At 40.7% G+C, this 21,720-nt stretch overlaps 1 protein-coding gene across 6 annotated transcripts in view; it reads right to left on the reverse strand.

Moving 5' to 3' along the window:
* DIP2A (disco interacting protein 2 homolog A) overlaps positions 1–21,720 on the reverse strand; it is an 81,704-nt gene that overhangs the window by 6,402 nt on the left and 53,582 nt on the right. For 2 of the 6 annotated variants that reach the window (XM_077181108.1, XM_077181106.1), the window contains 21 exons: positions 20,805–20,869; positions 20,390–20,483; positions 19,808–19,927; positions 18,974–19,088; positions 17,936–18,075; positions 11,739–11,875; positions 11,227–11,307; positions 10,907–11,034; positions 9,720–9,834; positions 8,386–8,587; positions 7,543–7,652; positions 7,336–7,416; positions 6,163–6,286; positions 5,779–5,900; positions 5,351–5,462; positions 5,039–5,148; positions 4,799–4,929; positions 4,118–4,286; positions 2,711–2,881; positions 596–625; positions 112–173 (listed from right to left, as the gene is read on the reverse strand). In XM_077181108.1, the coding sequence (XP_077037223.1) occupies positions 112–173; positions 596–625; positions 2,711–2,881; positions 4,118–4,286; positions 4,799–4,929; positions 5,039–5,148; positions 5,351–5,462; positions 5,779–5,900; positions 6,163–6,286; positions 7,336–7,416; positions 7,543–7,652; positions 8,386–8,587; positions 9,720–9,834; positions 10,907–11,034; positions 11,227–11,307; positions 11,739–11,875; positions 17,936–18,075; positions 18,974–19,088; positions 19,808–19,927; positions 20,390–20,483; positions 20,805–20,869 (2,419 nt within the window). Of the gene's footprint in view, positions 1–111; positions 174–595; positions 626–2,710; positions 2,882–4,117; positions 4,287–4,798; positions 4,930–5,038; positions 5,149–5,350; positions 5,463–5,778; positions 5,901–6,162; positions 6,287–7,335; positions 7,417–7,542; positions 7,653–8,385; positions 8,588–8,735; positions 8,823–9,719; positions 9,835–10,902; positions 11,035–11,226; positions 11,308–11,738; positions 11,876–17,935; positions 18,076–18,973; positions 19,089–19,807; positions 19,928–20,389; positions 20,484–20,804; positions 20,870–21,720 lie in introns of those variants that run through there. The other 4 variants (XM_077181107.1, XM_054636181.2, XR_013182984.1 and 1 more) reach the window with 4 other exon arrangements.

The following is a 21,720-nucleotide window of genomic DNA, read 5'->3' on the forward strand; positions in this document are numbered from 1 at the left end:
GGGAGGAAGTCAGTTGGCTGCTGCCAAGGATAATTCAACAGACCAGTGCAATGAGGCTGAGGTTTGTTCTCCACAGCCACTGAAGAGTTAATGCTGCAACACAGACTGTACCTGTCGTGTCGAAGTGCTCTCATATCTACATAGACTGTTGTTGGGTCTGGTCCTGCTGTTCCCTAAGAATAAGGAGGAAGAAACAAATTCAACAGAAGCCACAACACCCTGCTTTCATTCTCACAGCCACATAAATTCACAAATTTCCTCTCTTTTTTACAGACACTTAGAAAAAACTCCCCTAATGTCCAAGAAATAGAGTAAAGTAGCCCCCCATTCTACAGTGACTACTGTAGAGCCTTTGCTTTTTATGGAATCCAATCAATGAATGAACAGGTGAACTATGGAGTACAGGTGAGTCTAAGTTTGCCAAATTTTTAGATTTAAAATTCACCTTTTAGGATATTATTTGAGTAAGCACCTGCTCTGTAACCCTCATAGGCAGTGCAAAAGGATGCAAGCACAAACCTATGTGGGCCTAGTCCCTAAGACTGCAGAAGCAGATGGACTTTAGGACGTGACAAGCACACATGCATCACTATACCTGTTCAGCCAGCTTGCCCAGCCTGTTTGGCTGACAGCAGGACCACAAACAGAAGTAACAGAGGCCATCAAAGTGTGGGAAACAGAGAGAAAGGGGAAAAAAAGAAAATACAAACAAAGAGGCACTGGAAACATAAGATACACACAGTAAGACAGAAAACAAAACTTACACTGTTTTAGAATGAAAAGAAAATTTCCATTTCAGATTATTTAAGAGCTTGGCACTTTTAGGTAGTTCTTTTGGAAACATGCAAATCTCAGATCACGTAACAAAAGAAGGCTACAGCAACTCATACATTGCTTTATAATAAATCCCTTCTCCCTCTGTAAGACTGTTTGCAGCTTCTGAAACACCTCAGTGAACCAGTTTAGCAGGGCTGGAAGACATGTATTTAGCCTGCTAATTTGTATCAACAGTTTGGTCATTCATTTACATTCATTTAAATCCAATTTAAGAAGTCTAATGGAGGAATGGGGGAAGAATGGGGAAAAAGGAGTAGAAAACCCTCTCACTAAAAAGGGTCTCAAGAATGGAAAACAAAGATGAAAAAGGCATAAAATGAAGGGGAAGCTTGACTGCCCAGCAGTCCTGTATTCCTCACCAGGTTTTTTTGGAGGACTTGTTATGCTGCCATTCAGTATTTTGCAGAAAACTGTTTCTCACCCCTTGATCCCAAACTGGCTTTTGAAATTTTTATTCACACAGGCAATTTGGAAAGCTATTCTTTCACAGTTGGCAGCTTTATTCAATGTTAAAATCTTAATTTGCTGTCATCTTGATTTCATGTGCATCCTTCCTGTTTTTCCACCTATTGATTTATAAAATCACTCTGACATTTCTTTATAACCATTTAGCTTGGTCTTGTTAAAAATCCTTTCTTCTTTAATTGTGAAAGAAACTATAGAAACTAAGGAAACAATTGTGAATGGCAACATATTGAAGTAACTCATGTCCCAGAATATCTCTCTTGTAGGAAAACTAGAACACTGTAATATATTCTGAGAGATAAAAAGGCTTTTCTTCATCTAGTGGGCACCAGGAAAAAAACAAGAAAAGGAAAAACAAAATCTTGCAGAAATACAGTAGCAATTTTCATAGAACCCTATTTTATTAAGTGTAATCCATACCAATAAAACTGGAAATTAAATTTACAATTACACATACTTAATCATGTGCCCCCTAAGATATCCCCCATGTACAAAGCTACATACTGCCTCATCTGAAACCTGAGCAATTTATTTACAAACTCAAGCATCCTCCAAACTCCAGGGTGCTTTTCCCCACTTTCTAGTCCATGCTAACTTAATGGCTGATTTTTCAGGTAAATTTTGGAATATAAATGTGTATGTTTATTATGTATGTATGTATGTTTTTTTTAATCTCTTGACTGGAAAAGAAATACCTCATTAAGAAAAGTTAGATATCATCTGATTAAATTACACATAGAAGATTATTGTCAGCTGAGTACTAAACTATCAAAGGTGGTTCTGGCCCACAGAATGTCATTATCTCCAGACTGTGAAGCATGGCTGAATACTTTATGGGCATATCCTCCCTCTCAAAGCTTCCAATTTCACAACTTAAAAGTAAAAAAAAAAACAGTCCAGCTCTTACACAAGGTGAGACAAAAATATTTGCATGTTGCTAATACTCATTTGAGATCTTTAAAAATTAAAAAAAAACCTGCCAACTGTGTTAATTTTTCTGAGTCTTATTTGTGAAATTCTGTTTTCCATTTAATGCCACATTATACAAAACAAGACAAAATCTGAATCACACAAAAGCTGAAACAGCATTGCTTGTAACATGCAATATTTATGTACAGGAAGCTGTTTATTTAATGCACAGTAGGAAGGAAACAAGTTTCTTAGTACTGACCCTCTGGATTAGAAAAGCAAATCAATTGGTCAATTAGTACAGAAAAATGAAATCATCATAATCAACATAATAGTAAACATCTTATTAAAAAGCTTAGCCTAACTTGGTGATGAAGCAAGCAAGCAATGGAGCTCTAGCTCATTACAAAAAGGGTTGTAATGAACATGAACAACCTGAACATGATTTTCTAGCAAGTCCCCAGAGATTCTGTGCAAGGAAGCAGCAGTTGAAGCTCACCTGTAAGCAAATGGCTACGTTGACCCTGCACCCAAAGGTGGTGCTCACTGCACGGGCAGACAGGCCCAGGTCTTTGAAGAGCTTGGAGAAAGACTGGGTGAGGGTGATCCTGGGTCTCTCCTCGGCCACCACCATGCAGGTGCGCACGCAGGACAGGTTCACCCCCTTCATCTGGGAGGGTGGGACAGAACACACACTGTGACTGCAAAGGCAGCAATTCTACAGAGAAACTGGTTTGTTTGTGCAACAGGATGGCTTTAAAAGCACTAGAGTAAGACATGAGCTGTTTTAACATTACAGGGGTCGTGTAGCTGCAACACAGTCACTCAGCATTTTGAGCTGAAAACCCCTCAAAATGTCATTTGGCCACAGGGCTGGACTGGCCAGGGACCTGCTGGCTCCCAGCACTGTGCAGTTCAGGTGTCCCAGACATCACCAGCTCCTCTCAATGTGAATGTGAACCTGGAGCAACTGGCTGAGGGCCAGGATTCCCTTTGGTGAGGAAATTCCAGGAAATTCCTTGTTCCAGTGGAACAAGATTTTTTTTTGTCTTTATTGACAGCTTACAGTACAACCACTTTTTTGTGAAGGAACTGCCACACATTCCCAGTAGAAGTCCTGGGCAGCTGAGTTACTACAGCTGTGGGAATGCTTGCTCTTCTTTAAGGAAATTTAATCTGAGTTGAGAGATTTCCCTCAAAAATAAATAGATGTAGAGTGTAACTGATGTCAGGAATCAAAGAATCATATAGCATATGCTTTGGTTGGGAAGAAAAGAACTTTAAACCTCATCTCATTCCAACCCCTCTGCATGGGCAGGGACACCTTTCTCTAGATTAGGCTGCTCCAAGCCCCATCCAAGCTGGCCTGGAACACTTCCAGGACAGGCAAGATTATATCCATTTTAGAACTTAACACTTTTGGTATCAAGTGATATCTGAAAGTAAGTGACCCATGGTGAGTTCTGGGAGCCTTTCTCTTCTGGCTGTTTTGAGTGAGGTTTGTGTTTGGTGGGGATTTGGGATTTTTCCTTCTGTTGGCATGTGATTTGTCTGGGATATTTTTTGCTTGATGTTGGGTTGTTTACTTGTCTCAGACACAAAAGTTGATAGGCTTGCTATGTATTTTGCCCAAAATCTCAAAAACATCCAGGAGCACAGAGGTTGCACAAATAACTAAGCCAGAAAATACAAGACTTTTTTTTCCTCCACCAGAAACATGGAAGCTGAATATTCCAGCAGTCTCAAAACTCCCTAAAAATCAAGTCATAATGGAAGGCTCTCACGGGAACACTTAAAACCTCATCTTCTCCAAGCCCAAATGAAGTATTTTGGAAAGATACTGAAGTATTTCTGCAAAGATACAGGTATGTTTATGTCAGAATGTGGAAAAATGAAGCCCACTCACCCGGAGAACATCAGTCTGTGTCCCAAGGCCCTTGGTGCATATCTCCATCACGGAGTAGGAGCAGAAGGTGACACGCACTTTGTACTGGCTGACAGCAGACAGCCACAGAGACACATTGCTCTCCAGCTCCAGAGGGGGCACCAGGATGGACTGGTGACCTGAATATATGCTGGGGAGAGGAAGCAATAGGAACACGAAAATTTAATTAATTCATGTATATGGCATGCTTCAAAAGGCAAAAAAATTGCAGCTTTGTCAGATGGGCTGCATTAGAGTAGGTTTCTGGTTGAATCCAGTCAAGACTCACTGATTTTAAGAAACATATAATTGCTTCCTTTAGCAGTATTTCTTACTGCATACTGATCTTGCAGTGAACACCTTAAAGGTCTTGTCAAAACATGTGGTTTAATCTTAAAATACTTTAAAAGGATTTACTTAATCAATGTGAAACAGACAGTGAAGTCCTTTTTTATTCTTCCTTGAATTTGGTATGCAATTAATTCCACTTGCAAACATAAAGTTACTCCAGTAACTAACTGAGTGAAATGGATTTTCTTATCACAAAAAGCGTTTTCTGAACTACTGATAAAAAGGTTCATTTGGGTTTCTTTGCCAGTTTCTCCCTGGGGTTCTAGAGAGGGCTGAGCACAGGTGAGGAGAGCCAGAGCTGCAGAGCCATACCTGCACAAGCACCAGAGTGCAAAGCCCAAGCCACAGTAGGGGTCCAGGCAGATGGCAATCTGTCGGGATGGGTACAGCTCACACTGCAGCTTGATCGAGCGACATAAGGCACTTGTGGCTGCGTGTGACATCTGCAGGAGGAAAACAGGACCTCTCAGGGACCTTCTTCTAGAAAAAGGGTTTCACAGATTTCTTTATAAACTTCAAGGAATAAAACATGATTATCTCTTGTTACTGTACCTTTACTCCTGCTAATATACCAGTAGTAGACACACTGAAGTCCAAGTATGCCAACATATCTGGAGATGTAGGTCTGAAAACACTAGCCAGCTTCTTTTTAGGCATATCATCTATTTAAAATACATAAGTAGAGGAGAGTACCATATTATTTTGGGAAAAAATTTATCTTTACAGCATTATCATCAGATCCTCCCTATAGTTTCTAGACAGCTATTTTAATGCAATGCACAACACATCCACTCATTCAGGCAATTGTGGTGTAGCAAAATAAATGTATCACTCTTGAAACTATTTCCATTTTGGCTATCCTACCTGTATCCAAAATAGTGGGCCACGTTTTAATATCTACAGCTGCTGCAGCCTCCTTGGACCTGAGCAGTTTCATTATAGCTTGGGTGGTCAATATACATGCAGACTTACTGACCTGCAAAAGGCAAAGTATTAAGACCATTGTTAAAACCAGGGAGTGCATGCTCAAAGTCATGTCATATGCATCCAGATGAGATAACCAGTAAGATGAAGAGATGAAGATAGTAATTGGAAACAAAGCAAAACATATCACAACAATAAAACATCATTTAAAATAAGTTCCTGAAGAAATCATTACTGACTCAGCCACAGCACACTGAATGTTTATTTTCTAGCTTATTTTACACTGACTGTGGCAAAGCAATTCATCAGGCTGCATCAACCATTCACCATTCCCCAAAAGCACAGGCAGAGGAATGTCTCATACCTACCTCTACAATCATTTTGACAGTGGGCAGAGTGGTAGCAAGGTTCTGAGGATGAGGTGGGCGGACAGTGATGGGAACACAGCCAGCGTACAAACAGCCATAGAAAGTTGCTATCAAGTCTACTCCTGGAAAGGATATTTGTGAAATTAAAGCCATTTTTATCAGATCAATAGGCCAAATTCTTTCACCAAAATCAAAATACCCACTGATTTGTGTTATTAAGACACAAGGATTTGTCACAAGCGTCTGTTCAAATCAACAGGCTGTTCCACACCCAGCTTAAAATGTTTTGCATTTAAGAGCTAGCAAAAATTATTCCAATCCAATTAATAAACAGAACTTCTCTTCTTGTGCTGTGTGACTGTGGTTTTTGCTGTGTTGCTTTACCTGGAGGGTAAACCAGGGCCACATGGTCACCAACGTTCAGCCGTCCCTTCTCCATCAGCGCCACTGCCACTCTCTCTGCCCTCTTGTGCAGCTGGATGCACGAGGCAGTGCTGGCTACAGTACCCTGCACAGGAGACAAGTGACAGCAGAAACCTTTACAGGAACAGCAGCAGCAGCTCAGTGACTTGGATATTGACATGAAAAGGGGTAAACCAAGAGGGTTTCTCCCAGAGACAAGTCAACACACAGCACGGTAGCTCATTAGTCCTCAGCTATTGAAGAAAGGTGTTCACCAACAGGTATTTGTTCTTTGTGCCCAAGTTTTGTGTTTCCTTTTGCAGAGTCTCTATGCCAAGGGTAAAACTTGCCTGAACAAAGTGACCTGGGAAAGGCTGCTTCATGCTAGAAAAGCTCCCTCAAAATATTCTTTACTCTGAGATAATTCAATCAATTAAATCAAATTCAACAACAACAATGTTCAAACAATTTCTTTTGCTAAAGCACAGTCTCAAAAGAAAAGTTAGAAAGTTTGAACTATGTCCTAAACTCCTTTGCCCTTCTGAATGAGGCCTACAAATCCTTCACTTCCCAAAGACTGCTGCTGGACTTTCTGGAAGACTCCTGTCTGCAGTACAGCACAGTACAAGGCAAATCCAATTTGTCCCTGGGCTCTTATTGTCACTCTATGTGCCATCTTTTTGAGGGCAGAGCCTAGCCCAGGGCAAGGCATCAGTATATCCCCTGCAGGATGTGACAGTGCTCCTGTAAAATTTGACTCCAAAGCTGTCCCAAGGGCTCTCTACTTTGGCTCTAGATCTTCTTATCAGGAAATTCTCCATTTCTGACTTACAGTTAATCCTTGTGCTCAGGAATGAAGACAGAATCATGGCTTCCATTAATATGATAAAATTGTGTTCCAGCAAGAAATGCAATTACTGCAATGTTTTAAGCTAGGCAGAATGCATACTGAAATTCCAGTAAGTGGAATAAAACATATGACATAAAATTCCAGAAGTGGAAAAATTTTGCTACTTACTAACTAGCAATTTTTGTCTGCTTCATTAAAATAATCTGCAGCATTTCAGGAAAAGACTTGTAGAAGGAATTTTCTTAGAATCTAATAATCTTTTGCTTTGGTTTTAATCTCCAAGTATGACCTAAAGTGCATCTTACCTTGGAATTCAACAGAAGGAAGAGTGGATGATCTGGAGTTGTCTGAGCTCGCCACTGAAGAACATCTGCTAAATACAGGAACTGAAAGGGAAGAAAAAGGAGACACTCAAATTCACTCAAAGTACCTCAGGTTTATTTCCTGGTCTTCTCTCATTCTGAATAAGCTAATTCAAATATTTAATAATAATGCCAGGACCCTAGTGTCACCTTTCTTGCCTGGTCATTGTCCTCCAGCTGGCTAACATCTCTCCCCGAGGCTTGTGCAATCCTCTTGCCAGCTACGAGGTTTCCTACAATCATCGACGCAGGACCAACATCTGCATTTTGAAAAGAGCAGTGCAAATGAGGAAAAACAACCTAAGGAATGCAGGACCAACATCTGCATTTTGAAAAGAGCAGTGCAAATGGGGAAAAAGAACCTAAGGAAGGCAGGACCAACATCTGCATTTTGAAAAGAGCAGTGCAAATGGGGAAAAAGAACCTAAGGAAGGCAGGACCAACATCTGCATTTTGAAAAGAGCAGTGCAAATGGGGAAAAAGAACCTAAGGAAGGCAGGACCAACATCTGCATTTTGGAAAGAGCAGTGCAAGTGAGGAAAAACAACCTAAGGAACGCAGGACCAACATCTGCATTTTGAAAAGAGCAGTGCAAATGAGGAAAAACAACCTAAGGAAGGCAGGACCAACATCTGCATTTTGGAAAGAGCAGTGCAAGTGAGGAAAAACAACCTAAGGAACGCAGGACCAACATCTGCATTTTGAAAAGAGCAGTGCAAGTGAGGAAAAACAACCTAAGGAAGGCAGGACCAACATCTGCATTTTGAAAAGAGCAGTGCAAGTGAGGAAAAACAACCTAAGGAAGGCAGGACCAACATCTGCATTTTGAAAAGAGCAGTGCAAGTGAGGAAAAACAACCTAAGGAACGCAGGACCAACATCTGCATTTTGAAAACAGCAGTGCAAGTGAGGAAAAAGAACCTGGGGAACAAGCACCAATGCAGCCTGCAGGTGCCAGGTCTGGCAGAACCAGCACATACTCTGCTTTCCTCACCTGGCTGCTTCTGCCGAGGCTTGGGCAGGTTGGTAACACAGGTGTGGGGACACATCAGGACGTTGCAAGGATGCAGAGCACCCTCCAAAAAGCGCTGCTTGGTTTCTGAAATATGAATTCCTCCGAGCGGAGCCTTTGGCAAAGTGTTGGCTGGCACCAAGGCAAGGCAGTACACACCTACTTGGTGAATGCTATCAATTGCCTTCACAGAAATTCAAACAAACAAACAAACATTTCACATTATCAACTGGGATGTAGCTAGAGCAAGAATTTGAATTCAATTAATTTATAACATTAAAAGTTTTACTTGCACCACAATTTGCAAATAAAGGGTCCAATTCTGCACTCACTGAACTCATAGAAGCTGTGCCATGACTTCAATGGGAGCAGGAGCAGACCCAGGACTTTGCTTGTGCCCTCTATCAAGGGGATGCCACCTGCACATCAGGGATTAGGAAAGTCTCTTAAAAGTGGGCAAAAAGTGCAGAGATTTTCAAAAGCCAAAGTTATATCACAGCAAATTTAGCATGTATGGCACAATCACAAAAGCGCAGTAGAACATAAAACTCACAAAATTTAGGAGGGAAGCATCTTTGCTGCCTAAATCTTAAGTGTCTCTTTTAGTTATGACACTTCTAAAAAGAGAAACAAAAATATTTTCTCCCAATACCAGATATCCTCTCCAAAAAGATAAGGCAGCTGAAATTAGATAGAAACCATTATTACTCAACTGCCTTACTCTTAAGAGGAAACTTCCTTTAAATTGTTCTCTGGATCCTTCCCTACAGCTGTCCCCAGAGTTTTCCATAATTGATCTCTCCTTTTTCACTTCCTGAGAACTGATTAATTCTAAAACCTGCAAATGCAGATCTTCCCCTTCCTTCTGTCCTTCATCCCCAGGAAAATACAGTAAAATAATTAAGGGGAAAAGTTTTTAATACTTCTTGTTGCAGATCCAGAATAAGGTTGTTTGTGATAAAAAAGCTTTTGGGGCTGTTCTGATATTTGGCAGCATACTTGTGAATATTTTCAGAGGTAACTCTCAGTATGAAATTAGAAGAGACATGTAGCATTGACCCAAACAAAACCCATCACCTTTAGGCCTTTGAGAATCCTAGTAGTAGGAAGTTAAAAATACATTCTGAGAGAAAATCTTACTTTTTACAAAATTCTGTTAATTCTGAACCCTGAAAAAATTATCTTCTTACACCTCTCTGTGGTTATACTGATAAGTTTTGCTTATGGAAAAAAAAAAAAAAAAAGAAAAGCTCTGATATTCTCATTTCATGCATCAGCCTTATTCACCTGGAAAGAGAAAAGGACAGACTGACTACCTGTAGAACCCTGCTCATCCACTGAAAACTATCCTCCTCTGAGGCGTCAGGGCGTTGCTCTGCCACAAGCACTATCCGATCATCATGCAAAACGGGCACAGAAAACACTGCTATCCTAAAACACAAAGGACAGAAGAATGAGAGGGTGCAACACAGGGTGAATGGAGCATGGTTATCATCACATGGCAATGGCTGCAACCTCTCGTGGCACTGTTTCACACACACTAGCATTATGCCAGATCATCACAAAATCACAGAAAGATTTAGAACACGTGTGGGATCCTTGCTGTAATTGCTTTCTGCTGGGGGTTAGGTGGGTTTGCAGTCACCCATGTAGCACATGTCTGATAGCTCCATACAGGTAGGGGCTGTGCAAACCTTGCCTACAGAACTCCATCATGCACACCTAGACTTGTAGTCCCTACATACAATGTCCCTTCTGGAAGACAAATATGCCAAATCTCTAGGTACTGATCTCTAGGTGCTTGCACTGAAAACACTTAACTCCCCTGGGGAATTACCTTAGTTTTAGGCTTAGGATAAAATATTAATAATGCCTCAGCCTGGGCTGGTCCCAGTCTGAACCCTGAGAGACTCCACTTGTCATTGATCTTCATCTGGACATGGAGCCATGGACCACTGAAGGGCACTCAGGCTGGTGATACAACACCTGGTCTTCTCTCATTCTGAATAAGCTAATTCAAATATTTAACAATGCCAGGACCCCAGTGTCACCTTTCTTGCCTGGTCATTGTCCTCCAGCTGGCTAACATCTCTCCTCAGAGACTTTTCTCTGAGGGTCCTTCAGCAGCCTAGTTTGGTCTTGAGAACAGGCTGTACAATTCCTCCCCCTCAGCCACCCAAAAGACTCAGGGGACAGAAGTGTTTTATATCCAGCATATGAGCTTCTTTTGAGAGCCTTAAGAGAAGCTTTGAAATAAGTTTTAAACAGATACTTTAAGATCTACCTTTATACGGTGTGAAAGTAATTTAAAATCTATTATGCATGAAGCAAGGTGCAAATATTTACCTTTCAACAACCAAATTCATAACCTAGTGCTAACTTTCCTACAAAACACACATAAAAAAGTTCACATGCATTCCTCCTGTGTGTGCTGTGTCACTTGGTGACTGTCTGTGGGTTAAAAAAAGAGCACCAGGAGTGGTAAATTTTTTAATGCACTCACCTTCCCCGATAGACAAACTTCATGGGTTCAACAGCCAATGCAGTGGCCACCACATCATCTGCATTGTGCCTGCGGCCACTAACTGTCATCAAGCCATCCAGTTTCCCCACCACAAACACCAAATAGTCCTGAAAAGAAGGAAGGATTAGAAACACAGCAGAAAAACCTCCTCACACCCGGCAGTACGTGCCTGACTCAAGCCAGCAACACTCTTGAGACCTTCAGGAGGTCCTGAGACAAAGTGCTGCTGAATTCAGGGCTATCATTTTAGAGTTGGGAGTCAGGAGAAAGTAGGGCCCTGAGGGCTTGTACACACTTACAGGACCCACAAAGCCAAGCAATCCTGTCCTTGTGAAGGGCTGGTCTGATACAGGCATGCCAGCTGCTGTCACTGGGATGGCCTGGAAGAACACAGAAGGATTCAGACACTCACTGGAATGATAAGGATTTTCACTCCTTTATTGCCAGAATACATGAAATGAGGTACCACTGCAAGGAAAAATATGGGCAGAAAGATTGAAATGCCTTCAGGTAACTACACATAAGACCACTGTGTTAATTCAGAGCTAAGATAAATTTAAATGCTCACACAGGCCCTACACTGGACTGTGGAATACAGAAGCAGATGAGACTTGGTATTTTTTCTTGTAAGAGACAGAATGTCTTGTAATGATTCTATGAATGAAGCCAAGTCTACCTGGTCAGGGCTTTTTTCTAACTAACTAAAAAACCAAACCAAACAATAAAACACACACAAAAGACCTTTAAGGAAAAAATTGAGTATTGACAAGAAGAAATACTAGAAATATAACAATTAAGAAGAAATCCAAACCTCAAATACATTCTTGGTGATTCCGAGGAGACCAAAATATGCTGTCCCAGTTGCTCCTGAATTCACACATATTTCTCCAACCTCATCAGCTTTACACAGATAAGGAGTCCCATCCACCTTTACAACACACATGCTGGCTGCACAGAGGAAGAACACAGAATCACAGTGTTAGTCTGCTCCAGCAGCTGACACACATGGTGCTCTGCCACTGACAGATAAAGATTTTAGTATCAATTATTCATCAGCTACAGCAGAAACATAGCATGTAAGAGAGCTCACTTTAGCTTCTTGTCAGCCTGTGCAATCTGTTCTCCAAGATTAAGTTCACAAATGCAGTGCTTTTTTCTTACAGCATTTCACAGCCTCCACATCAGCTGCAGCTGAATCCAAGGCACAACGGACTGAGGGAGTGTAAGACTCAAGATCAAGAAAGAGATCAATAAATCTACCCAGGTCAATACAAAATCAACATGGCAAAGCCAACTCTGCTGCCTGCATGGACCAAGGAGTGCTGTTGAAATAGATATGTGGGTACATTTTCAAACCTTAGAGAAGCCTTCCAATTGCCAACATCCTAGGTCTGAAAAGGTGAGACCATTATTCACCCTACCAATAGATCAACCTCTAAATTATCTTGGTTTCATAAAAATTACCCATCAGAACAGCTAGCAGTTATTAGTAATTGTTTGGAACCGTGCAATGATAACCTTGGGTAATCAAGCAAAGAGATGCTACTCAAACTCTGGTACAGTTTCTGGATATTTTATGTGTGTACTAGATGTCTGGAATTAAAACCTACAGTATGAACTACTGGTCATGTAAAACCCACATTCTGCAATTCAGGAGGGAAAAAATAAAACAATGGTAAATTGGAACTGACAAAATAGTTTATTACTACAGGAAATAACTTGAGCAAACATCAGAATTCTGTATGTAACACTTAAACAATGATGCAAAGAGAAGTGTTAGTAACTGGAGAAAGCACAGTTTGTGGGCATTAACAAATGTACAGCCCTCACTGCATCCACAAACATGGAAGAACCAAAGGATCAGCCTGCAGCCCTAAATGATGCTCCATCCACAAAGCCAAAGGACAACCCTATCACCCTGATCAAGTAAAAAAAAAATACTTACCAGTAACCAATGTATGATACAGGTAGTCTACAGGTACATTCTAACAGCAGGCACAGTTCTGTCCTGCCAGGTTATACTGCAAGGCTGCCCTTCTGCAGTATCTGTGGAGCCTCTACTCTCGCTTCTCCTCCTTTTCCTGCTCCATGTGTGACATACAAGAGAGTGCATCTACCACCATTTCAGTCTCTCTCAACAGCATTGCATCTGAAAAAGAATTAAAGAGAAGGGAAAAGCAGATGGGACAGGAATGTACATGTGGACTGCACGTCACGAAGAACACAGATTCCTGCCAGGAAAGCTTTCCTTCTTCAAATGAGTCCACATGTACATTCTGAAAGATGGTGACTCACAGCAGTCAAACCTGCCAGGGAGTATCCTGGCAGAAGATGAGAATCCTGCTGTGCAAAGGATGATGCTGATGCCCTACCAAAGAGTGGATTCAGCTCTGGATGTTTCAAGACTAGCACAGCAGGAATGCAAGAAGAATGCCAGGGGCCTGTACAGCAGAAGGTTGTGATCAAAGGTACTGATGAGGCTCAGGAAGTGCTCTCTTCTTCCCTTTCCAGCATTTCATAGTGGATCAATACAATGGCTACCCTTGCATTACATTCTTCAGGAAGAACTTCTCTTCTAGAAGTATGAAGCCTTAGGAAAAATACTAAAATGCCAAGATGGAATGCCTCTAAAATCACTGTGGAAGGTATTTCCAGGGTTTCCAGAGAAACCTCATCCTTGAGAAAAACAGCATATGGGGATATCAAAGAAGACCTGAATCTCTTCCTGCTCCTCTGGAAAGGGAAATAGGCATAAAGCAAGCCAGCTTCCTAGATGAGGATGAAGATAAATCTGGACTCTGGAGGTGATCATGAGCATCCAAAGTGTAACATTTAAATTGGAAGACAACATCTCATCCCAAGTGCGCACTGGCACAGGTCTCCAAGAGAAGTTGTTCTGCAGTGGTTGTTGTGCCGCTGTGTGACAGACTGAAGCCCTGAGGAACACAGATCTGATGATTATGATAAATTCTAAGGGCTGAATGGAAAAGAGGTGCTGTTAACCCACAAGCTAAAGAAAAAAACCTGAAAGTTTCACTAAGTTGTTCTGTACCAACTCTTTCTACTGAAGTAAAGGAAGCAGACCCCTCTGCAGTGAAGATGTTTTGTGCTAACTACCAGAACCTTGGCAAATGTTCACTCAGACATGGACAGAAGAAACAAGACATCCATGGGCTGGAAACAATGTGAGCATCCCAACATTTAGGAAATTAGAACCATCTCCCTTAAGTTCCAGAAAAGGTACTGAATGCAGTCACAATCCAGAACATAATTGAGTTCATTGCAGAAGATGTTGCAGAAGCCCAAGATTTGATGCCAAAGTGAAGTTTTCTGCTTGAGTGTAACAAAGTAGCTGCTGCAGCAGCACTGTTTCTAGGAACCAGCCTTTGTATGATTAGAGGCTATAGGGATTTATAACTTTTGGGTTCAAGCTCTTGTCATAGCTCTTGTCAAAGAAAGAACATGAGAAGGATCCTGGTAAAAGAATGGAAAGGATTGGTTGGGAAGTAGAAGGGAGACAAACTTAACTACAGTTAAAATATCCACTAAGCAACATATCCAGGCTCAAACTTAAGGTAGGTATAATATGCTTTCAAGATGACAGATAACACAGCAATCACATTCCAGTTGATGTGAAAGTTGGAGGCTGAAAACGTGCAGAAGAAAAGAGGTTTGGCACTCTCCCTACCATCTTTACCAGTCCAATTTGAACAAAATGAACTGAATGTTGGTGAGGAGCCAAATTTAGCAATGCCAGATAGAAACTATGCAAAATAGCCCAAGATGGTCAACAGGTGGGGTAAAACATCATTCCCCCAGAACAGGATTCCATGGGAATGCATACCAGATTTTCTCTTAAGAATTCCCATGCTATCTTTGAAGAGGAGATTTCTCTGTGGATGCTTCCACTTCTGTTGAGAGTCTTGTGATGGGCATTCATGGTAGATAATGAATGTGAAGGGAATGTGGCATCAAGAATGGCCTGTGGGTTAAACAGCAGTGACATGTGACATGACCCTGGTGCTGATGGCTCTGTTGAGTAAGGTCCCCTGAGCAGGTGAGCTCAGCATTTCAGAACAAAAAAAAAGCAAGATCTGAAGAAAAGGAGGGTGTGAGTGGACATTTTATCTGTGACCTTTTAACCAGAGAGTTCCTGAATAAAGCATGCTAGAGATCCTCACAGGCAATGAGAGCAAAACCATTTGGCTTGACCATTTCCAAATGAAATTCAGGAATGTGAGCTCCTATGTCACAAAGTATTTGAAAGGCTAGGGCAGACTTCCAAGTTCAGTGGGGATCAGAAGATGGAACGAAGCTTTCAGAAAGAAATACAAAACCAAAAGCAGATCAAGAGCAAGCCTCATCAGCCAGCAGAGGGGCAATGAACAGGTGGTGGTATGCTCTCTCCTGTATGCCAAACACCAAGCCAGAATGGACAAGGGCATGCCCTCCATGAATACTACACAGGAGAAAGCATAAATCTTACCAAGTAAGGAACAAGTATCTCCACTGTTAGAATGTACATGCAGACTCATTTGAAACTAAGTCATTCATTTACTTAAGTCATTAATTTTTTTCACTTAGCACACTCCTGTAAGTAGCTGCTAGTCTTGTGACTTGCTTCGTACTCCAAAGGATTTTTTAGGAGAAAAAAGTTAGCAATTATCCTTAATAATGAAATCTATAAGGCATATTCTGAATTAAGTAATGTACAGGGAAACTTCTGCTGGAATTCTTAAAATGTGGATAAACTGAAGTAAATCTGCCCCAGATTCTGACAGCTCAATGCTAGTCAGAATTTTAAAGGAGTTAATGAATTAAGTTGCCCAAATTCTGCTTAACCTACAAATAGTTTAACCACTTACTATTGTATTTTTAACTAGCAACAGCCATCAATTACAAGTCATATCCCTCTGAGACACTTCATACACATTTAACTGTTCTCCCCTCACACAATCAGACAAGTCACTTGATGCTTGTTACTCATGTAGAAAGTAATGGTAGTGTTATCACTGCCTGCCAGTGGCCCCCTAACCCAGACACATCCCTTAGATTTGCCAGACAATGCTCCAAGGAAGTTTGACAAAGGAGAAGGGTTTTTTCACAGATCCCTCTGACTACTCCATCAGGCATTTCACAAGGACAGAAATGTATTTTTTGACAACTCATAAGGTGAAACTCATAACGTTTTGACAAGTCATGAGGTGAAATTACTTAACCATAAGCATACAGGGAAATTTTCCAACATCCTAAGGCAGACTTGAAGCTGCCACTGAGCAAATGCTCTGTAGAAAATTAACCCAGGGGACTTACAGCTCCAACAATTGAATATGAAGAGTAGCTGCAAGCAGCTGTGTATCTTAGTAGTAGTCAAGCACCATTTGCTGTGAGAGCAAGCCTACAGCAAAGCCAGGAGCATCCTGTGTTGGTTTTGCATGGCCTGGTTTTTTAGCAGGGGGGCCATAGAAGTGGAGCCACATGAGATAAACTGATCCAAACAAAGATTTCAATTGATCCTACACCTAATACCACTTTTTTGAACAGCAGCAATATTGAGTTTAAGCTCAGTCAGTTCACCAAAGGGCATGACTACCTGAACTACCTGATTCAGACTTGGTCCCTTTGTGTCCCTGTGTCTAACCTATGATCTAGAGAAAACATTGGGAGCACAGGTGAATTTCAGTGAGGTTTCCAGGGGACAGCACTAGTGCGGACACCCCAAACAGACAGCAGTAGATGCCATCTATATTCAAGTCAAAGTAGAAAAATCACTATTTTTTTGAATTTATTATGGACTTTCAAATCAACTTCAAATGGTCTTAATACAAAAGAAAAACTTGAGAAAAGCTACACAACAACCAAGTGACTTCTCTGCTTCATTTTGGTATGAAGTGCAGATCTGCTCAGCCTCCACCAAAAGGAAGCTCTACTGAATTTAAGTTCAATAACAACTGAACCATTGACTTCAGGGGTGGCAAAGGGCTTCTGGGGATAATAAGGAAAATTCAACAACACCAATGAGACTTGCACACAATGGCTGAAATTCTCATCAGCAGAGTGGGAAGCTGTCTACCTCCTCTTGTTTGTATCAGGGCTTTGGTGTACAGAGAAGAGGTTGTTGCTGAAATCACACAAGTTGAGTCTCCACCTTACCTTGAGTAAATGCTCTAGAGAGAGCAGGACTTTAGAACCACAGCTCTGCAAGGCAGGAAGTTCATAACGAGACCAAGAATAGCAAAGCCAAAGGTGCCAAGCGCATGACCAGAATCAACCAGGTTCTTTGGTAATTACATAATAAATCTGAGGGTGAGGAGAGTTGCAAAATTCTGTATTTTATCCTCTCCAAACACACAAGAGCAGACAGTGCCATGAAACTGCCAGCCTAAAAGCTGGAGTAGATGGCAAGCAAGTGTCCAGTCCTTCATCTCACTGTTCACAGTCTTAGGTCTGCTTTGGCACCCTACCTTTACTAACCTTCTTCAGAGTGCTCCCCTCTCCAAATGCAGCTGGATCTCAAGTGAGAACAACAAGGATGAGACAAAGACAAAGACTCTGCTTCACTTAATGGGCTGAGGAACAATACCCAGCTCTACCTGATTCAGGAACCACAGTGTTGCAAAGAGATGTCATTAGGAAATAGGTTAACCCAGGTTACTCCTGATCACTGTTCTGTTCTCCATGGGCATGAGAAAACAGTTTCCAGAATTAGCTGTTCCATCACCTCTGCAGGGTCTGAGATGAGGTCCCTTCCAACTGAAATATTCTATTCTATTCCACTCCACTCCATTCCATACACAATTCTGCAACAAGCCAAAAGCACTTGCCCATACCAAAATCTATGGCCATTCAGTTTTATTGTGCATGATTCTGTAATCCATCATGTGTTTGGATAATGTGTCAAAACATAACTCATACTACCTTAAAGGTGTTTAACATTTTTATTCATTCCATGCATACAAAGATAACTTATTTGGAATATTCTGAAACCCACACAAAATGTTTTCCTACCTCCAGGCAAAATCTGCCCAACATCCTGCACGGTTAACACTGACAACTTCTCCTCTGTATCCACTCTGATCACACCAAAACTCAGACAATTCATGGATAACACTGCTTTTCCTGGAGGGGGGCCACCCAGTTCAGAAGGTCTGGAAGACAGAAAGTCCAGTTAGATATGAATCAACAGACCAATACTGGTGAGAGGGTTACTAAAAACATTCTGATGGTTTCTCAGGCTTGGTAAGGTTCAGAAAGAGAATGGTTTCTCACTTTGAACAAACAAGAGTTCAAGACTTATATAGTAACTAAATGAAGACAGAGCTAAAACAAAACTCTGCAAAATTTCCAAGTTTTTGGTTTCAAGTTTTCTTGAAGTTGACTTTCTGAAAAGGCACATTTTGATCAGAACTGCTATCAAAAAATCCAGCATATCCCATCCATTTGTCTATTAATAATTAAAGTATTTCTTTTTCTCAGAGCATTCCTTGCTATCTCCAGAAATCCAATGGCATTTCTCAGACCAGCTACAATATTTTTTTTTTTTTTTATTTTAGGCCCCTGTTTACAAATCATTGTACATAAGCAGTTGATTGAGAATTCACCATCTTCTTCCTCCCAAATAAATAAGTCTTGTTTTGGGGGGCATTTTAAAAGGTCCTCCAATACTTTCAGTGAGGATGAGACCTAACTTTCCCAAAGCACGAAAAAAACCACCTTCTGCCTGACTATTCTTAGAAAATATTAAACTTTTTTAAGAAAAGAAACAAAAATCACCCATCTGTTAGTGAAGGAGGCACCTGTGAGGTTCATATTTCCTCTGCCTAGATCTTTGTGAATCTCTATGTGGGTTATGGTATTTTCTGCCTATCACCTTAACATGAGATTCCCCATCCCTGGAAGTGTTTAAGGCCAGGTTGGATGGGGCTTGGAGCAACCTGGTGTAGTGGAAGGGTTTGAACTCCTTCCAAGCCAAAGCATTCTGTGATTCTAGGACACATTGCAATAGTCAAGCAAAGCTTCAGTTGACTTCTCAGAAAAGGGAATTACCTGCGAATAGCAACAGTCAGTGCCTCTGAAGAACTAGCACAAGGACAGATGACTTCTGGTCTCAAACCTCTGGACTGAAACACATTCAGGAATGCATCACAGGAAGATATTGACCCTAGAAAGAACCATCACATTATCAGAAACATTTTTCTAAGAGCAGGAAAGCTTGAGCTGCAGGAATTCAAAGGTGTGCCCACTCTCAGCTCAGTTATATGAATACTGTTGCATTCATGTACAAACCAAATACTCTTTCCAACTGTCTGAAAGGCATTCCAGTTCACTGTAAGAGAGCAGATTTGGAAAAAGAACTCCTAGTGACTAACAACTACACTGAATGAAACTCCCAACTGCATACTCCTCCTCTGGCAGGACACACCAGAACTTAGCATCATGGAAAATCCTTCAGGGATCAGAATACTTTGTCACTAAGGGTAACTTTATGTCAACCTCTTATACAGCTCCTATCTGATTGTTTCATACACAAGTCACAGCACTTAAATACCAAATGCTTCTGACATACCTTCACAATTCTACCAGGCCTCTAGCACTTGGCCCAAAGTGGATTATATCTATATTTATATCTTGTAGGTATCAGTTCAAGTCAATTCAAGGAAAAGTATAGCGCTAATGAAGACATGAAGATCAAAAAATGAATTTACACTGGTAATTATAGCCAAGAAGTGCAAATTAAAGTAAAGAAAAAGCAGTGGCATCACTGGCACACAGATAGTTTTACTACAGAACAAACTGCTTAACTCCCCAGGCATCAGCTCTGACACAGGGCAAGAAAGAGTATTGGCCAGACTGACACTCAGGAAACACATCCATACTCACATGGATTGGCTCCATCTGCCACTATTAACATGCGTAAGGAGCTCAGGCTGACGTCCCTCTGATCCCTCTGAGCCAAAAGTGACCAGTGCATATCACGGGATTTTACTACTGCTACACGGGCTGCAGGTCAAAACAAGAATTATGCTGCATGTGCACAACAAAATCAAGACCAATTAGAAAATTATCTAAGTATTCTTGTGTATTTACACAAACCTCGGAAACTACACACAAAATTTATGACACTCCAAATGTAGAAAACAAATAAAAATGCCAAAAATTCAACTACTATAACGTGTATACTCAATATACATGTGTTATAGTATACAACATAACATAGTTATACACCAGATGGACTTGATCACAGAATTTGAATGTTTGCTATAAATTCAAATACTAAGAAACATAGTCTCTTTAAAGGTCTCTCAGAAGAAGCCATCAACATCACTCCTCAGTGAAACTATGAGCACACAGAATACTGAAATGGGGTAATCAGTGTGATACAAAGACATTTTGTACAAACAATTTAATTTGTTTTCACTAACCCAAAAAGAGATGGGTGAATTAAAACAGCCTTTAGGGTACCTTTGTATGAGCAGACTTTCTGTATCCAGGAAAGTGGATTAACCTTCATTAATGCATAGGGAATACTGATGACATGCATCCTGTTCATAACACTCTACAAGAAAGAGGTTCAAAAATAAACTTCCAAGTGGCTTAAAAAATATAGAACATGTATCAATGCTTAAATAAACCCCTCCATCATCACAGCTACAGCATAACTCCTACAATTAACTGGTAGTGAAAACTATGCTTATACTCTGAAAAAATATGCTACACAAGGTACAGCAAAAGCAACAGTTTATTCTGAAAAATATAAATACTGAAACAAAAACCATTTGAGAGAAATGATGAATTTATAGCCTCATTCTGATACCAGTACACTACCAGTGAAAGAAGCAAATTGCTGCAGTTTTTTTGCCTTTCTTGCAATACTCACCGTTAACACTCCATGCCAAAGGCCAGCCTCTCTTTTGAAATCCAAGACATTTGTTAGTGTTTCAGCTGAAAGCAAAGGAAAAAAAAATCAGATTTAAAAAGCATTTTTATAAAAATACTTAAAAACTACAAATATTTGTTCAAGCAACTCTGAAACTTCCATGACTGCTAAGAAACCAAAGCTCTGTTGCCTCTAACAAATAGGCTGCTTAAGCTCTAAGTGACTTGTTTTACTTCTTGCAATAATCTTTGAATTATGATTACTAGACTAGAATATTACAAGGTATTTAACATCTTGATTCATTGTAATACCCCTTCCATCTGCCAATGAACTATGCAGACTGAAAATTTAGTCTTGAAGCTAACTTTTTCAGCTGAACTGAAAAAGTTAATCTGGATTTGAAAGAATTAGATCCAGTAAGAAATATCACCACGGCTCTACTAAATTTTCTTGAATATTTTCTCTGAGGAATTTGACTATCTTATGTGATTCAAAAATAAACAAATAACAATCAAAGATTTTAAGTCAAGGGTTCATTTAATGAATTGGTCCCTGGGTTTTGAGGGATATCTTGTCTTGATTAGGTAAAACTTGCTCATCACTGATGTAGGATGGATGGATGCAGGGAAGTACTTGGTTAAATGGTAGCACAGATTAACTCTATACAGATGGACACAACCAAGTGCAGTTCTTGGCTGTTCATTGGAAGAATGACTGTAAACAAGCAGATCTCTCACTGTGTTCACATCCCTGGGGAGATGTTCTTTTGTGGGACATGATCAGGTAAGAGGAAGATCCCCTCCTTGATTACATTTTCACAGGTGGCTTAACGCTCTTTCACACATCACACCCTTTAGGAATGAGCAAGTTTGTCTTTCCCTTTGCAGCTGAAGTGACTATTCTGTATCTAAAGTTC

Source organism: Agelaius phoeniceus, chromosome 7, assembly GCF_051311805.1.
Source record: "Agelaius phoeniceus isolate bAgePho1 chromosome 7, bAgePho1.hap1, whole genome shotgun sequence".
In the NCBI taxonomy this organism is placed as follows: domain Eukaryota; kingdom Metazoa; phylum Chordata; class Aves; order Passeriformes; family Icteridae; genus Agelaius; species Agelaius phoeniceus.